We start from the raw sequence: 17,620 nt of genomic DNA on the forward strand, positions 1-17,620 counted from the left end.
TGTTGATGTTTGTCTTTGATTTTGTTATTAATTGGTTTCGGCACAGGGCTGCAGAGACAAGTAGAAGCTTCAAGCAAACCCTAGGCAGTGGCTGGGGATGTGCTCTGCCTGTGGGGGGGGGTGTGCAGAGTTTGGAGAGGGGGCGTCTGTGTGTTCTGGACCACACAGCAGGGAGTGGACTGAGGCTTCCCTCTGAGAGAGAAGTCTGTATGCAGTTTGCTTTCTGCTAAACCTTGAAAAGCCACAAAAAGCTGCCAAAGAAAAAAACAAACAAACAAACAAAAACCTCCAGAGAACAAAAGCCTGAAAATCTGGTTTCCACAGAGCCCAGCCCCTTGATGGGGGCAGGAGGGCTCAACCCAAGCAAGACTGCTTAAAAAAAAAGAAAAACATGGCAGGGCCTTACCCAGAAAGCCAGCCAAAAGAACGAGAGGACAACCACCACAGGGTCTCCATACTGTAAAACCCCAATGTCAGGGGAAAACAAGATATTCGCCTCCTGGTATTGCCCTAAAACCTGTATATTTCATAGATACAACTTTTATTTTTAAGTAATTCTCACTATTCTTGTTCTGTTTAATTTTTTAACCTATTTACTATTGCAATTAGAAGTTTAATACAACATATTCCATAATAACCTTTTAACTTGAACTTTTTTTCATACAGATATCTGTTTTTCTTTTTCTTTTCTATTTTAGTATACATATAGATAAAAGCTTCAAGGTAATCCTCTTCCCCTAGTCAAGACTACCCCTGTATATAAAACAGTTTTAATCTCTCTTTATCTCTGGAAAGTTGAGACCTTTAACAAAGTTATCAAGATGCACCAGGAAGAATTAAAATAACCTTTCTGCCCACACTGAGGATTTATAACCACCCTCCCACATTTTTCTTGTCAGTGTCTCTGTGTGTTTGTTTTTATTCTGGTATTATATAAATCTTACACATGGGGTTCATTTTGGCTGGTTTCTTTCTTTTTCTCGTCTTTTACTTTTGTCGGTCTTTTTGTTTGTCTGTTTTTGTTTGTATACCTTATAAATCTTACTTTGGGGGCCCATTCTGGCTAGGTTCTCTCTCTCTCTCTCTCCTGTCTCTCTCTTTTTCTCTCCCTTTTTTTCTTTCTTTTTGGTGGTGTCTTCCAATTGCTCAGAAGTGTTCCAGGGTGCACATTGCCTGAATCACAGTTGATATATTCACTTATACATCCCCTCAACCACCTCTCACCAAAATTACTAGGAGGAGGAATGCTCCACGGACAAAAAAATTCAGAGATTGTGCCCTCTCCATCAGAGCTCTTGTATATGGACAAAAACAGCATGTTGCAAAGGGAATTCAGGGAAACAATTATCTAGGCAATGGCTAGGTTAGAGAAAACCATTAATGACAACATGGAATCAATTAGGGCAGAAAGAAGTTAAAAATGCTATCAATGAGATCCAATCTAATCTAAATTCTCTAACAGCTAAAGTAACCAAGGCAGAAGATAGAATAGAGATCTACAGGACAAAATGATAGAGAACAAGGATCAGGAGGAGGCCTGGAACAAATAGTTTAGAAGCCATAAAAACAGAATTATGGAAATAAATGATGCCATGAAATGTTCCAGTGTCAGAATTCTTGGGATCCTTGAGGGAGAGGAGAAGGAAAGAAGACTAGAAGACATAGTTGAACAAATTCTCCATGAAAAATTTCCCAATCTGGGGAATGAAAGCAGTGTTCGTGTACTAGAGGCAGAAAGGCTTCCCCCCAAGATCATAGAATCTAGAAAGACCTCGAGACACCTGATTGTGAAACTCATAAGTCATAATTTCAGACAGGAGTTCTTGAAAGCAGCTAGGGGGAAGAGATTTCTTATGTACAGAGGAAGGTCCATCAGAATAACTTCAGACCTGTCCACAGAAACCTGGCAAGCCAGAAGGGGCTGGCAAGACATATTTAGGGCACTAAATGAGAAGAACATGAAGCAAAGAATACTTTATCCAGCAAGGCTGACATTCAAAATGGATGGAGAGATAAAGAGCTTCCAGTACCAGCAAGGTTTAAAAGAGTATGTGACCACTAAGCTGGCACTACAAGAAATATTAAGGGGGTGGGGGTGTCTATAAAAGAAGAAAGAATCCAAAAGTGACATAGTACAGAAATTTACAGAGAAAATCTATAAAAACTAGGACTTCACAGAAAACATGATGTCAATAGAAATGTATATTTCAATAAACACTCTCAACATGTTTATTTTTATGCTCCCATAAAACAGCACAGGGTAGCAGATTGGATAAAATGACAGGACCTATCCATATGTTGTCTACAAGAGACCCATTTGGAAACTAAGGATACATCCATACTGAAAATGAAGTGATGGAGAAGCATCTTTCATGCCAATGGGCCTCAAAAGAAAGCTGGGATAGCGATTCTCATATCAGATAAATTAGATTTTAAACTAAAGACTGTAGTCAGAGATATAGAAGGACACTTATCATTCTTAAAGAGTCTATCCACCAAGAAGATCTAACTATTGTAAATAGTTATGCCTCCAATATGGGAGCAGCCAACTACATAAGCCAACTGTTAATCAAGATAAAGAGTCATATTGATATGAATACATTAATATTAGGGGATCTTAACACACCACTCTCAGTAATAGACAGATCATCCGAGCAGAAAATTATAATAAAGAAACAAGAGCACTGAATGACACATTTGGCCTTATTAACTGGTTAGACCTTATTTATAAGGCTGTTCCCATGTTAGGGGCATAGATATTTAAAATTGTTATCTTCTTATTGGACAGAGCCTTTAAGTATGACATAGTGTCCTTCCTCATCTCTTATTATAGTCCTTGGCTTAAAATCTAATTTGTCTGATATAAGGATTACCACCCCAGCTTTCTTTTGATGTACATTAGCATGGTAAAATGTTTTCCACACCCTCACTTTAAATCTGGAGGTGTCATTGGGTCTAAAATGAGTCATTTGCAAACAGCATATCATTGGGTCTTTTTTTTTTTTTTAATCCATTCTGATACCTATATCTTTCAATTGGGGCATTTACCCATTTACATTCAAGGTAACTAATGAAAGATATGAACTTAGTGCCATTGTATTGTCTGTAAGTTAACTGTTGCTGTATATTGTCTCCATTCCTTTCTGGTCTATGTTACTTTTAAGCTCTCTCTTTGTTTTTTGTTTTTGTTTTTGTGTTTTGTTTTTTAATTTATTTGACAGAGAGGGATCACAACTAAGCAGAGAGGCAGGCAGAGAGAAAGGGGGAAGCAGGATCCCTGCTGAGCAGAGAGCTCAATGTGGGGCTCGATCCCAGGACCCTGAGATCATGACCTGAGCTGAAGGCAGAGGCTTAACCCACTAAGCCACCCAGTCATCCCTCTCTCTTTGTTTAGAGGACCCCTTTCAATATTTCTTGTAGGGCTGGTTTGGTGTTTGCAAATTCTTTTAGTTTTTGTTGTCCTGGAAGCTTTTTATTTCTCCTATTTTCAAGGACAATCTAGTTGGATATAGTATTCTTGGCTGCATATTTTTCTCATTTAGTGCTCTGAGTATATCATGCTTGTCCTCCTGGCCTGCCAGATCTCTGTGGATAGGTCTGCTGCCAGTCTAATATTTCTACCATTGTAGATTATAGACCTCTTGTCCTGAAATGCTTTCAAGATTTTCTCTTTGTCTCTGTGACTTGTAAGATTTGCTATTAGATGATGGGATGTTGACCTATTTTTATTGATTTTGGGGGTGGGGGTTCTCTGTGCATCCTAGATTTTGATGTTTATTTACTTCCCCAAGTTGGGGAAACTCTTTGCTGTAATTTGCTCCAATATACTTTCCGCCCTTCTCTCTCCTTCTTCTGGGATTCCAATTATTCTAACATTGTTTCATCTTATGGTATCACTTATCTCTCAGATTCTCTCCTTGTGATCCCAGTAGTTGTTCATCTCTCTTTTTCTCAGAGTCTTTATTCTCCATCATTTGGTCTTATATATCACTAATTTTTCTCTTCTGTTTCTTTTATCCTAGCAGTAAGAGTCTCCATTTTTTTATTGTACCTCATTAATAGCATTTTTTTTTAATTTTAACTTCGACTTGGTTAGATTTTAGCTTTTTTATTTCTCCAGAAAGGGATTTTATTTCTCCAGAAAGGGATTCTATAGTAGCTTGTATGCTTTTTTCAAGCCCAGCTAGAATCTTTATGATCATGATTCCGAACTCTATTTCTGATATCTTACAAAAGTCCATATTGATTAGGTCCCTAGCAGTAAGTACTGCCTCTGTACTTTTTTTTTTTTTTTTTGAGATGAGTTTTCTGGTTCATCATTTTGTCTGAAGAAGAATAGATGAATGAGAGAACATAATTCTAAAAGGGTAACAACAACCCCAGAAAAATATACATGAAACAAATCAGAAAATATCAGAAAAGAAAAGAAAGGAAAAAAAGAATGATCATGCTGGTGAATAGAACAGAGCCACACATGTGATTTTGGGTGTATTTTGGTCTAAGAAAAAACAGCTTCCTAAAATTTTAAAGAAAGGAAAACTGATATATATACAAAAAATAGGGATAAATATGATGAAGTGATGGAATATGAGTGTAAGAGTAGAAATTAAAGAAGATTTTAAAAAAGGAATTGATAAGATAAGAAGTTGGTTGAAAAAAGTAAGAAAAAAGAGGAGAGAATGTCATCAAGGGGAGACTAGAACAAAACCATACACTAGATTTAGAGTATATTTTGGGATATTAGAAAAAACTATATCCCCAAATTTTAAAGAAATAAAAACATACACACACACACACACACACACACACACACAAATAGGGCTAAATAAAATGAAGGAATAGAATATGATTATAAAAATGAAAATTAAAGAATTTTGGGGGGCACCTAGTTGGCTCAGTTGGTTAACTGGCTGCCTTTGGCTCAGGTCATGATTCCAGGGTCCTGGGATCAAGTCTTGCATTGGGCTCCCTGCTCAGCAAAGAGCCTGCTTCTCTCTCTCCCTCTCCCTACTGTTCTGCTTACTTGTGTTCCCTATTTTTCTGTCAAATAAATAAATAAAAATCTTTTTTAAAAAATTTAAAGGTACTGATAAGATGTTGGTTAAAATAGGAAAGAGGAAAACATTTTTAAAAGTTGAAATAGAAAAAAAAAATTAGAAATTTAACTTTGAAAGACTAAAAATCATGGGGGAAGAAAGCCATGAATTCTACATGCTATTCCCCTAGTGTTGGAGTTTTGTGGTTCTCAATGATTAGTAAACGTGGTCTTGGCTGGATGTTCTTGCTGATCTTCTGGGGGAGGGGTCTGTTGCAATGATTCTCAAGTGTCTTTGTCTAAGGTGGAATTACACCACCCTTGCCAGGGGCCAAACTAAGTAATCTGCTTGGCTTTGTTCTCTGTAACTTTTGTTCCCTGAAAGCTTCCCATACACCTTTGAGGGATGAGAATGAAAATGGTGCCCTCTCAATATCCAGCCCCAGAGGAACCAAGAGCTCAGGGCCCCTCTCTTTAGTGAGCCCTCAGAGAAAAGCCGTTAATCACTCCTATCCCTGGTCTCTGGCTGCACTCTGAGCTCACCCAGCCTGTGACTGATCATATCTATCTCTAGCACATGCCCTCTTTGAAGTCTCCAAACCCAGCAGATTCCTGAAGCATGCTCCTACACCACTCCTCCTATGGAGAATGGGGGGGGGTCTCCCCAGATCTGCCACTTGTGGGGTCCCTGCTTGAAGAGTAGTGGTCAATTGTGCCTTGGATCATGATTTATGGCAACTCTGAGCCTAGAGCCCATTCCTCGGCTACATTTTTGCAGCTGGCTTCCCCACTCCAATACCTGGGAGGTTTGTCACACTCAGGCCCCCCAGTCTTTCTGTGACCCTGAGGGTCCTGAGACCACATTGTCCCAGCAAAGATTTCACCATCCCTCCCCCCAACCCACTTACCCACTGTAGTGAGTTTCCTTTGTGGAACAGACTTCTAAAAATTGTGGTTTTTGCTTCGTGATTCTATCACTGGCCAGTGCTAGCTGACAGAGGCTCCCTCCCTCACCTCCCCCACTGCCATTGTCTATCTTTCTGTATATTGCCTCAGATTCACTTTTCCACACTTCCTACCTTCCAGAAAGTGGTTACTTTTCTGTTCACAGAATTGCTGCTATTCTTTTCTTTGATCTCCTGTTGAGTTTGTAGGTGTTCAGAATTGTTTGAAAACTATCTAGCTGAATTCCTGGGACCAGAAAAAATTCATATCTCCTACTCCTCTGCCATCTTGTTCCTCCATTCAGCTATTTTTTTTAAGATTTTATTTATTTATTGGTGAGAGATAGAGAATCTACAGGCAGGAGGAACAGCAGGCAAAAGGAGAAGCAGTCTCCCTGCAGAGCAAAAGCACAATGCTGGACTCAATCCCAGGACCCTGGGATCATGACCTGAACCAAAGGCAGACCCTTAACTGACTAACACACCCTGCTGTCCTTATCCATTCAACTATTGAAATAGCTTTGGTATTTATGAATAAAGCTTCTATAAACAACTGTATACAGGTTTTTTATGGATGTAAGTTTTATCTCCTTTGGGTAAATACCAAAAAATGTGGTTACTGGATCACATGATAAGTGTTATGTTTAGTTTTTTAAGAAACTTCCAGATGACTTCCAAAGTGTCTGGAACAAGTGTCTCAATTCTCATTGCCAATAAATTAGAATTCTGAGTTTCCCATATCCTCCTAGGTATTCAGTATTCTCACTGTCCTTAGTTTTGGTCACTTAAATAGGTATGCTGGTATCCTATTGGTGTTTTAATTTGCATTTCCCTGGTAATATATGATGTGGGGCATCTTTTTATACATTTACTTCCTTGGTGAGGTGTCTATTAAGGTTTCGAACCCATTTTTTTTAATTTTTTTTGGTTGGGTTGTTTATTTTCTTATTGTCCGGTTTTAGAGCTTCAACTCTCTTTATTTTCTTTCTTTTTTTCCTTTTGTTGGGGGGGGGCTGGAGCAGGAGATAACAGTCCTTTACCAGATGTCTTTTGCAAGTGTTTTCCCCCAATCCATAACTTATCTTCTCATTCTACTGACATTTTATTTTGTAGAACATAAATTATTAATTTTAATGGAATCTAGCTTATCAAGTTATTCTTTCATAGCTCATGCATTCAGTGTTGTATCTAAAAATCATCACTACACTCAAGATTATACAAGTTCTTATCAATGTAATCTTTGTGAAATTTTATAATTCTGTGTTTTACATTTAGGTCTCTGATCTATTTGGGGTTAATTTTGAGGAAGGGTGTAAGGTGTGGGTCTAGATTCATTATTTTGCATGTGGATGTCCAGTTGTTCCAGCACCATTTGCTGAAAAGACTCTTTTCTCCATTGTATTGTCTTGGCTTCTTTTTCAACTTCAGTTGACTGTATTTATGGGAGTCTATTTCTGGGCTCTCTATTATGTCCCATTGATCTGTTTATCTATTATTTTTCAGTACCACACTGTCTTGATTATTGCAGCTTTTGCTGTCTTAAAGTCAGGTAGTATCAGTCCTCTAAATATTCTTGTTCTTGAATTTTGTGTTGGCTATTTTGCCTCTTCTACCTCTTCAAAAAAATCACAAAATAACTTGCTAGTATCTTAAAGGGTTTATGGCACTTTCTCCCTTAACCCCATAAGATGGTGTAATGGAGAGGAAATGATGGCAAATTGATCCTCAAGCTAGAATGAGGCTACTGGAGGCTCCTCACCACCTGCCCTGTCCTTAGAATATACATTTTGCTTACCATTTCCACAGTAGGAGCTTTCCTAAGGACATTAAGGTGTTGTTGAAACCATCTGGATAGCATAAGTGACTGAACCCAATTAAGGCTTCTGTATCAACTTAAAGATTCTTTTTTTGTTTTTTTTTTTAAGATTTTATTTATTTATTTGACAGAGGAGGAGAGATCATAAGTAGGCAGAGAGGCAGGCAGAGAGAGCGAGTGAAGCAGGCTCCCTGCTGAACAGAGAGCCCAATACAGGGAGCCCAATATGGGTCTCCTTATCAGAACCCTGAGATCATGACCTGGGCCAAAGGCAGAGGCTTAACCCACTGAGCCACCCAGGCGTCCCTTAAAGATTCTTTTGGGTGGGTGCAGAGATCTATTCATTTTGCAGTCACCCAAGACAAACCACATAAGGAAGTTCCTTTGCTTATTAAACCTGTCACCTACCAATCTGGAGGGTTCTGCCCCTTTCTTAAATATTTCCTTGCCCTAACATGAATGAGGGGGCCAGTTTGCAAAACAACAGGTGAAGAGGTGGAGTATATATGGATATTGTGCTATACAAAGCAACACATGTATGGCTTGTGGGTAGGAGAAATCAAGTAGAATCTTAATGTTATTTAGTTAAATATTTTTTTGAAAGTTATTGGTTGTTCTTGGTTTACATGAAGGAGAGTCCTTGTGGACCTGTCGACCTATCACAGAAAATGAAAAAAGTCCATCAGTTCAATCACTCTGGATCTGTATAGGACCACAAGTAACAAGTGATCAATGGAATAGCAAGAATAATGGAATAGCAAGAATAAACCAAGCAGGAAGCTGTTTCTCCTCTAGCTTCTCTGGCATTGACTCCTTTCCCTCAATTAGTAACCATGGCCTGACCATGATATGCCTTGAATTCCCTATCCTTCTTTCCCCCCCATTACATTAGCATAGCTACATAGTTTCCCTTTCTTTACTGTCAATATTCTTCTTGATCTTTTTCTAAAGGTTTTGTTTACTTATTTTAGAGAGAGAGAGAGAATGGGTAGGAGCAACGGGAGAAGGAGAGAGAGAATCTCAAGCAGACTCCCCACTGAGCTCAAGATAACAATCCTGAGATCATGACCTAAACGGAAATCAAGAGTTGGATGCTTACCCAACTGAACCTTCCAGGTGCCCCTGTCAATATTCTTCTTATAAACAACTGGTTTTCCATTCAGTTAACTCCAAGAAATCATTCCATCTTAAGTCACTCCAAAATTAATGAGTTTCTGATCCTTTCAGTATTTCTTTTTTATAGTTGATAAAATCAACAACTTTCTTCACCTTAAAACACTATTTATAATAGATCCTGTTTTTATAGTATTATAATCAGCCTTTTCTCCCTACCTATTTACTTCTTTTCTATTTCATATTATCACCTGTTTTCCTCCCTCCTGAGATGTCTTTAACTATACATTTCTAAAAAGTCCCATCCTTCAATGAGCAACTATGAATTGAGTATTTCTGATTCATATTTGTCCCAGCATTATAATTCATTTTACAAAATTCTTGCATGCTTAAATAAGCATAATTCTCTCAATCACCACTCTTGCTCTCTTCCAGTGCTAAACTTCATCCATAGGTGCCTACAAAAACAAAAACACCAACTCATATGTCTTCACCTCAGGAGAAAAAGGCTGAGCACTCTTGGAAAGACACTAGGGATTCTGCTGCCATTGGAATTTTCTAAAAGCAATAGTGCAAATCAGTAGATTTTATTACAATACTATTGATTTTCCTACTGTTTGAAAGCATCCAGTAGGTGATGCTCCTACTCAAAAACAAAGTGATGGAATGTGTCCTCATTAAAACTAATTTAATAAGCATTTATTGAGCCTTTGTGAGCCATGAGGCATGCTCAGTATTGAATGTATGAAGATACATACTACCTTTCTAAAATTCAAATACACACACACACACACACACACACATAACATTATATAAATTCAATATACTCTTTTCATATAGGGAAAATTAAGTTTAGCAATTTAAATGTATCCAAAGTTCCCACAATCTCTACTTTCCATTCCCATTCTAACATTCCAACACTACAATGCTCTACAATATTGACACTTCAGAATTGAAATCTGATATATATTTGTAAATCCAGGTCATTACCATAGATGAACATAAACTGTCTTATCACTGATAAAAAATATTGTGATATTTTAATTCATACCTAGACAATAGTATATGACAGCAACCAAGAGGTATTTTATCACTGAAGTTAAAATTATGGACCTTGGGAAATCCAGCCAACAAACAATATCCTAGGTTTTGAACCAACATAAATAATTTCCTATGTTTATCATCCTGAGCTAGTAATTTAACCTTTTATTTATTTTTTTTCTCCTCACTGTTGCAACTGCCACTGGCCTGTAAGTTCCTTCAAAGAAAGAACCAAACACAACACCTCCTACTTACAGACATTAAATCAATATTTATTGAGTGAATGAATGAACAATAAATTAGCTCTTGGATATGAATTGCTGTGAAATCCACTCTGAATAGTGCTATGTTTATAACTGCTTATTACTGTAATATTTATTGAGTGTAATTAATTCAATTGCTAAAAGCTGTTGATGTATTGCAGCACCATAAAAATAAAAATGTAGGGAGTCATCTGGACTCAACCAATTTATTTTTCCTCATAAACTGTTTTAGCTAAAGGATTCTATATCATGTATCTGTGTGAATTTTTCTGAAGTAAAAACAAAACAAATATATGCACTTAAAATTATATATTGGTAATAGAAATATTAAGAGACCTTTTAAAGCAGAAGAAAAATAAACCCAAAAGAATGAAACAAAGAAAAACAGAAAGATTAAAGATAGGATACACGTGAAGCGTTATGTAAAAATAATAATATAATATCTTGAGGAATGTAATATACATACGGAATTAAAAATCATATCAGAAATATGCCCAGGGATGCCTGGTGGCTCAGTCAGTTAAGTGTCTGCCTTCAGCTCAGGTAGTGATCTCAGACTCCTGAGATCCTTAGGTTTGCTGCTCACCAGGGAGGCCGCTTCTCCTTCTCCCTCTGCCCCCGCCCCCTGCCTCATTCTTTCTCTCTCTCTAATAAATAAAACCTTTAAAAAAAGAAGAAGAAGAAAGGAAAAAAAGTCATATGTCCAAAGATAGGAAAGAATAAAGAGTTAAATTGTTCTAAGTTTCTAGCATTTTCTGAAAAGGCAAAATTAGTAAATTGAATTAAATTGTATGATGTTATGGTCTGAGTGTCATGTCCCCTGCTCCCCTCATCCCAAAATTTATATGATGAAATATTAAAGAACAGTGTGATGGCATTAATAGGTGGAGTCTTTGGGAGTGGCTTAACCGTAAGCCATGAGAGTGAAATTTTCATGAGTGGCATTAGTGTTTTTTGTTTTTTGGTTATTTTTTTAAAGGTTGAAAGTTTTCTAAGGTGATATGTAATTAACAATACCGAATTCATTTGGGTGCTTTTTTTTTTAAGATTTTATTTATATATTTGACAGACAGAGATCACAAGTAGGCAGAGAGGCAGGCAGAGAGAGAGGGGGAGGCAGGCTCCCCGCTGAGCAGAGAGCCCAATGTGGGGCTCGATCCCAGGACCCTGGGATCATGACCTAAGCTGAAGGCAGAGGCTTAATCCACTGAGCCACCCAGGCACCCTGGCATTAGTGTTTTATAAAAGAGACTCCAAAGAAATCCCGAATTACAACAAAGGACAAAAGAAATTTCCCCAAAGAGGATTCCATGTGACAAAGGAGCACATGAAAATATGTTTGACACCTTTAAATTGCACAAATTCAGGTCACAATGACATATTGCTACATTCCTAACAGAATGCAAGCTAAAAAGAAGGCAATGACACCAAATGTTGGCAACGATGTAGAGAAATGAGATCACTCATACATGTTTGTGGGGATGTAGAATTGTATAGCCAGTCTAAAAAACAATGTACCTCTTTCTTACAAAACTAAATATACATACAACTCAATGATTGAGCTCTTGAGCATTTACTCAAAGAAATGAAAATGTATGTTCATATAAAAATCTATACACAAATGTTCATAGCATCTTAATTTAGAATATCCCAAAACAGAAAGACCCCAGATATCCTTCAAGGGGTGAATATTTTTAATGCAGTATATCCATACCATGGAATACTATTTGAAATTAGAAATTTTTCTTTTTTTTTTTTTTGGAAATGAAAAACTGAATAACGCAACTACTTGGAAGAATTACTAGAGAATTATTCTGAGTAAGAAAATTCAACCCATTAAGGTTACATAATGTGAGATTTCATTTATATATTATATATTTTATAATATTATATAATATTCTTAAAATTACATAATAATAGAGATGAAGAACAGATTAATAGATTGTTAGAGATCACGGGCATACTGGGGAGAAGGATATTGGCATGGCTATGGAAGGGCAACAGGAAGGTTCTTATGTTCTCATGTAACTGTTCTTGTTTGTGGATAAAAGAATGTGAACATGAGAAAAATTTTATAGAACTACACACACACACTCACACATGTGAAATCTGAATGAATAGTGGATTTTGTTCATTGCCTGAATGTGGTATGGTACTATAGTTTTTCAAGAAGTTATCATTTGGGAAAATGGGTAAGGAGTAAACAGAATACCTGTATTCTTTCATACAATTACATGTGAAAGTACAATTATCTCAAGATAAAATGTTTAATTATAAAAAATAAAAACTTAAAGTGTGGAATAGAAAACAAATACTAAGACAGTAGATATAACCTCAAATATACCAGTAATTACAAGAACTAGACTAAATAATCCAATTGGAAGATTAAGATTGTTATTTTGGATTTTAAAAAAAGAAGTAAAAGAAAAATATATACAGCTCAGAAAGGACACATTTTGTAGAGTAAGACTAATAAAAGTTGAAAGAAATCGATAAAAGAATATATAATGTAAATTTGGTGCAATTCTTGAAAGCAAGAAACAATTTCAGAGATATGGAACATTTCATAGTGATAAAAAGGTTATACATCAAAAAGTCATAAAGTTCTAAATCTTCTTATATCCAATAATATAAAATTAAATGTATACAGCAAATATTGACACACTAAAAAGGAGAGACACACAAAGTCACCACACAAAGACACAAAGTCACACTGAAATGCACCTTTCTCAATATGAATAAATATGACTTAGTTGAAATATGTAAAATACTGCATATGTAAAATATGTAAAATACTTTAGGGAATGACAATACAGATTATTTTAAGTGTATATGGAACATTCAGAACTATTCACACACCAGATGAAATCAAGTCTCAACAAGTATTAAAGGCTTGAAATTATTCTATATAAAATTATACTAGAAAACAATAACAAAAGAGATAATTAGAAAAATCCCAAAATATTTTGAAATTTTTGTAATACATTTTTATCTAAAATATAATCCATGAGTTAAAGAAGTAATTATAACAATAATTAGAAAATATAATTAAATGAATACTTAAAAAAAATATCTTCATGAATGGCAACACTTCCGGACTCCAATTCTGGCCAAGAAGGAGTAGCCCCATTCTTCTCAAATTCCCCCCAACACAATTAATGAATCATGGACATATTCCAACAACAGGTAGAGATGACGAATGAAAAGAAAAGGATAAGGCTAATTGCCTAGGGAACTTTTGACTTGAGGAATGACACGTGGTAAGTCTTGTGGGTTTTCTTACTGCCGCCCATATATCCTACACAGTGTGCTCTAGGAGTCTGCAACCCAGAATCACTAACATCAAGACAGAAAAAGGGTTACAACAAAGTCTCTTCTCCCTAAAGGACTATGAAATGAGTGGGCTAAGCACATTCAATATTTTTGGAAACCTGCCCTAATACAGTCAAGCATCAATGGAACCACTGTCCCCTTTCCCCCAGGTTTCATCAGGGCCAAGCAGGGAGCTAGCCTTACACACATCCTCTGATTCCATCACTTAGTGGTGTTCAAGAGATCATGCAGGAAGCTGATCCTCCATCTCCCACATCAAAGAAGCAGGCAGCATTTCCATTCCCCTTGAGATAATGTCACTGGGACCTAGTGGGAAGCTTAACCCCCATCCCCACCCTGCAGTAATTAAACTCAGGAAGGTGACATGAAATGGAGTTAGTGGGTACTCTGTTTTTCCTCCCGTGCTAACCACCATGAATAAGCAGGAAGACTAGCTTCCATGCCCACCTGTCATCACCAAAGTGAAGTGAGGTGGTTGGAGGTGGGACTTATTGCCCTCAGCTTTCCCTCCATCTCCTCCTCTTTGTCCGCAGGGTCTCACTGTGGAGAGCTGAGCATCTACCTCATCCTGCAGCAATAAAACAATGTGGTCAATCCTGCCCTTCCACCTCCCAGGTGGCAGCAGGGTCAAGCAGAAAAATAAGTGGACACTCCAGTCAAAGGCACTGCATAATCCAGTTGGCATCTGACATTCACCAGGATTTAGTTAGAGGGACTGAGGAGTTTGACAACTTGCATTTCAGTAATTTTTAATGACGCAGTATGAGTGGGGATTCAGGGAATTTAACATACACACCCATCCAGCTCTCATATTACATGGCAATATAGGGATTACCTGTTTTAAAAGGGAGATTAAAAAAGAATCCAAAGTCTCATAATTTAATACCCAAAAAGTCCAGGATATATTTTTTTAAATCACTGGTTTTACCAAAGCCAGGAAAATTATAACCTGATTGAAAAAAGATAATCCAAACACACCAATACTGAGATGAACAAGATACTGAAATTATTTGACAAGTATTTTAAACCAGTCATAATAAATATGCTTTAATTAGTAATTGCAAGTGCTCTTAAAACAAACAAAAAATTAGAAAATTTCAGCAATAAACACACACACACCCTAAATAGATGTGATAGACCTGAATATCTCATCAACAATAAATAAATAAATAAATAAATAAATAAAATCATGGTGAATGGGCTCAATAGCAGACTGGAAACAAAAGAAGACAGAATCATAGAATTTGAAGACAGATCAATAGAATTTACCCAGTCTGTATAACAGAAAGAAAATTGATTGAAAAACAAAAGTACAAATTTTCATAGATCTGTGGAAGAATAATATAAGAGCTAACATTGTATTATCAAAGTGACAGAAGGAAAGAAGAGAGACTGGGACTGTCAAAGTATTTAAAGAAGTAATGATAGAAAACATCCATAATTTGCTGAAAGTCATATACATACAGATTTAAGAAGCTGAGGGAAACCAGGAGAGAATAAAACCAAAGAAATCCATCCAAAGATACATCATAATTAAACTTCTGAAAACTAAAAAAAAAAAAATAAAAAAGAGAAAGAAAAAACAGAAAACCTTTGAAAACAGGAAGGAAGAAAGGGCATATTATTTATAGGGAAGCACCAATTTGAATGATCAGGGGGCCCAAAGCACTGCATGACATTTTTCAGATACAAGGCAAGAATTATCAGCTTTGATTTCTATATCCATGGAAACTAATCCTAAGAGTGAAGGTAAGATAAAGATATTTTCAGACAAAGTAAATTAAGAGAATTTGATGCAAGTAAATATACCTTTAAAGAATGGCTAATAAAAAAATTTAAAAAAAAATAAAACCTCTAAATAGAAAGGAAATGTTAACAGAAGGCTTAGAACTTTTGAAAGAAAAAATATTGGAATGGGTAAAACTTGGGTTAAATATAAAAAAAACTATCCTTTTTATAAGTTTTTACAATAATTTTTGATGACTGAAGCAAAAATTATCCCATCTGATATGGTGCTTGATATATGTAGAAAAAGTTAAGATAATTATGCTTATAAATTAGGGAGGATTAAGGGACCTAAAAGAAAGTAATATTTCTATACTACATTCAAAGTGATAAATCAATAGCAGGGTGTGATGAGATGAGCAACCACTCAGAAAACTATACCAAATAATACACTAAAAAGCTATGTAAGTAAATCAATATATAATCCTGAATTTCTGGGTATAGCTAGAACAGACTTTGATGGAAATGTGCAGTTCTGACTACATATATTAGCAAAGGAAGTCTGAAAAATTAATGATCAAACAAAAGTTTAGGAAACCATGACCTACAGACCAAATCTTGCCTGACACCTGTTTTTATAAATAAAGTTTTATTGGAATACAGCCATACCCATTTGTTTATTTATTGTGTATGAGAGTTTTCATGAAACAAAGGAAGAATTCAATAATTGTGATAGAGAAATTAGACTTACAAATCCTAGAATATTTACTATACCACTTATTACAGAGAAGTTTCAGGACACCTAGAACATCAATCTCAAGAAACTATGAGAACAAAAAGTCAAGCCAAAGAATTTCAGTAATGTAAACAATCAAGAAAGAAGCAGAAACTCATTATTTATAAAACAAAAAATGCAGAGCTTCAGGACATTACTAATAAGTTACCTTTATTTAAAAAGACAGCATGAGATAGCACTGCTATTAAGTACATGAAAATAAAGTTTGCTACCTAAATGAAGTACATAATTTCCTTGAGGGGAAAAAAAAAAAAAAAAAAAAAAAACCTTACCAAAACTAAGATAAGAAATTAAAAGAAAACAATAAAACTCTATTTATTATTAAGACACTAAATCTGTTACAGAAGTTGGTAGAGTTAGGGCCTTAACTGAATGTTTTAAGTCATTTAATTCCTAAATGTTCTACTGTGTTATACTATTTTTTGTAGTTCTTCTTTCTACTATTAGAAATGTGGTGAAAGGAGCGCCTGGGTGGCTCAGTGAGTTAAAGCCTCTGCCTTCAGCTCAGGTCATGATCTCAGGGTCCTAGGATGGAGCCCCACATCCGGCTCTCTGCTCAGCAGGGAGCCTGCTTCCTCCTCTCTCTCTGCCTGCCTCTGCCTACTTGTGATCTCTGTCTGTCAAATAAATAAATAAAATCTAAAAAAAAAAATGTGTTGAGAATAAAAATCACAAGCCATATTATGTTAAAAGTTTAGTTGTAGGCCTCTTTTGCAGTGAACAGAAAGTCAGAATCTACTAACTTGAACTCACCGACTCAAATCTGTCCCAGGCACATACTGAGAAAAACGTGAATGAAGCAGCGGGATCAGCCTAAGGTCACACCATCGCTTTTCCCATCTCAAACCCGGAGATGTTGGCCATGAAGAACATGATAATGTGTCCTGAAAAGAATACAAACAATCAATGTTCTTTTTCCGCTTCTGTGTTTTGAGTTTCTATGTAACAAATACTTTTCATTGGAGAGGATCAATTTTTCCCCCTAAATTATCAAGACACTTAAAGACTGCCTCTAAAAGGGATCCATATTCATTGCCCATAAAGCTGCATGCGTTAATTTCTTTACTAAAGGCATTCTATAGGAATGTGAGAAAGGAATCACTGAGACTAAGTGGTAGGGAAAGCATATAAAAAAAAAAAAAAATGAAGTGGGGATGGGGCACCTGGGTGGCTCAGTGTGTTAAGCCTCTGCCTTAGGCTCAGGTCATGATCTCAGAGTCCTAGGATCGAGCCCCACATCGGGCTCTCTGCTCAGCAGGGAGCCTGCTTCCTCCTCTCTCTCTGCCTGCCTCTCTGCCTACTTGTGATCTCTGTCTGTCAAATAAATAAATAAATAATCTTAAAAAGAAAAAAAATGAAGTGGGGAAAAGGAAGAAAAAATAGAAGAATAACAGAACTGAATTCAACCAGGAATGGGAAATAAGGGGCAAGCTGTAACTGCAATGAAGTAGTGACAATATAAAAATAATTTGTATTTCATTATATTAGCCACAATTTTCTGAGTATTTGCTAAGCACTAAACAGTGCTATGTAAGTGCTTATGATTTTTCAGTT

The 17,620-nt window shown here is 36.3% G+C and overlaps 1 protein-coding gene across 1 annotated transcript in view; it reads right to left on the reverse strand.

Moving 5' to 3' along the window:
• SNTG1 (syntrophin gamma 1) overlaps positions 1-17,620 on the reverse strand; it is a 948,474-nt gene that overhangs the window by 210,807 nt on the left and 720,047 nt on the right. Inside the window, exon 10 of the mRNA XM_013047405.2 lies at positions 16,820-16,950. Within this exon, the coding sequence (XP_012902859.1) occupies positions 16,820-16,950 (131 nt within the window). The remainder of the gene's footprint in view (positions 1-16,819; positions 16,951-17,620) is intronic.

The sequence above is a fragment of the Mustela putorius genome, unplaced genomic scaffold, assembly GCF_011764305.1.
Source record: "Mustela putorius furo isolate JIRA1106 unplaced genomic scaffold, ASM1176430v1.1 tig00000151_pilon_pilon_pilon, whole genome shotgun sequence".
In the NCBI taxonomy this organism is placed as follows: domain Eukaryota; kingdom Metazoa; phylum Chordata; class Mammalia; order Carnivora; family Mustelidae; genus Mustela; species Mustela putorius.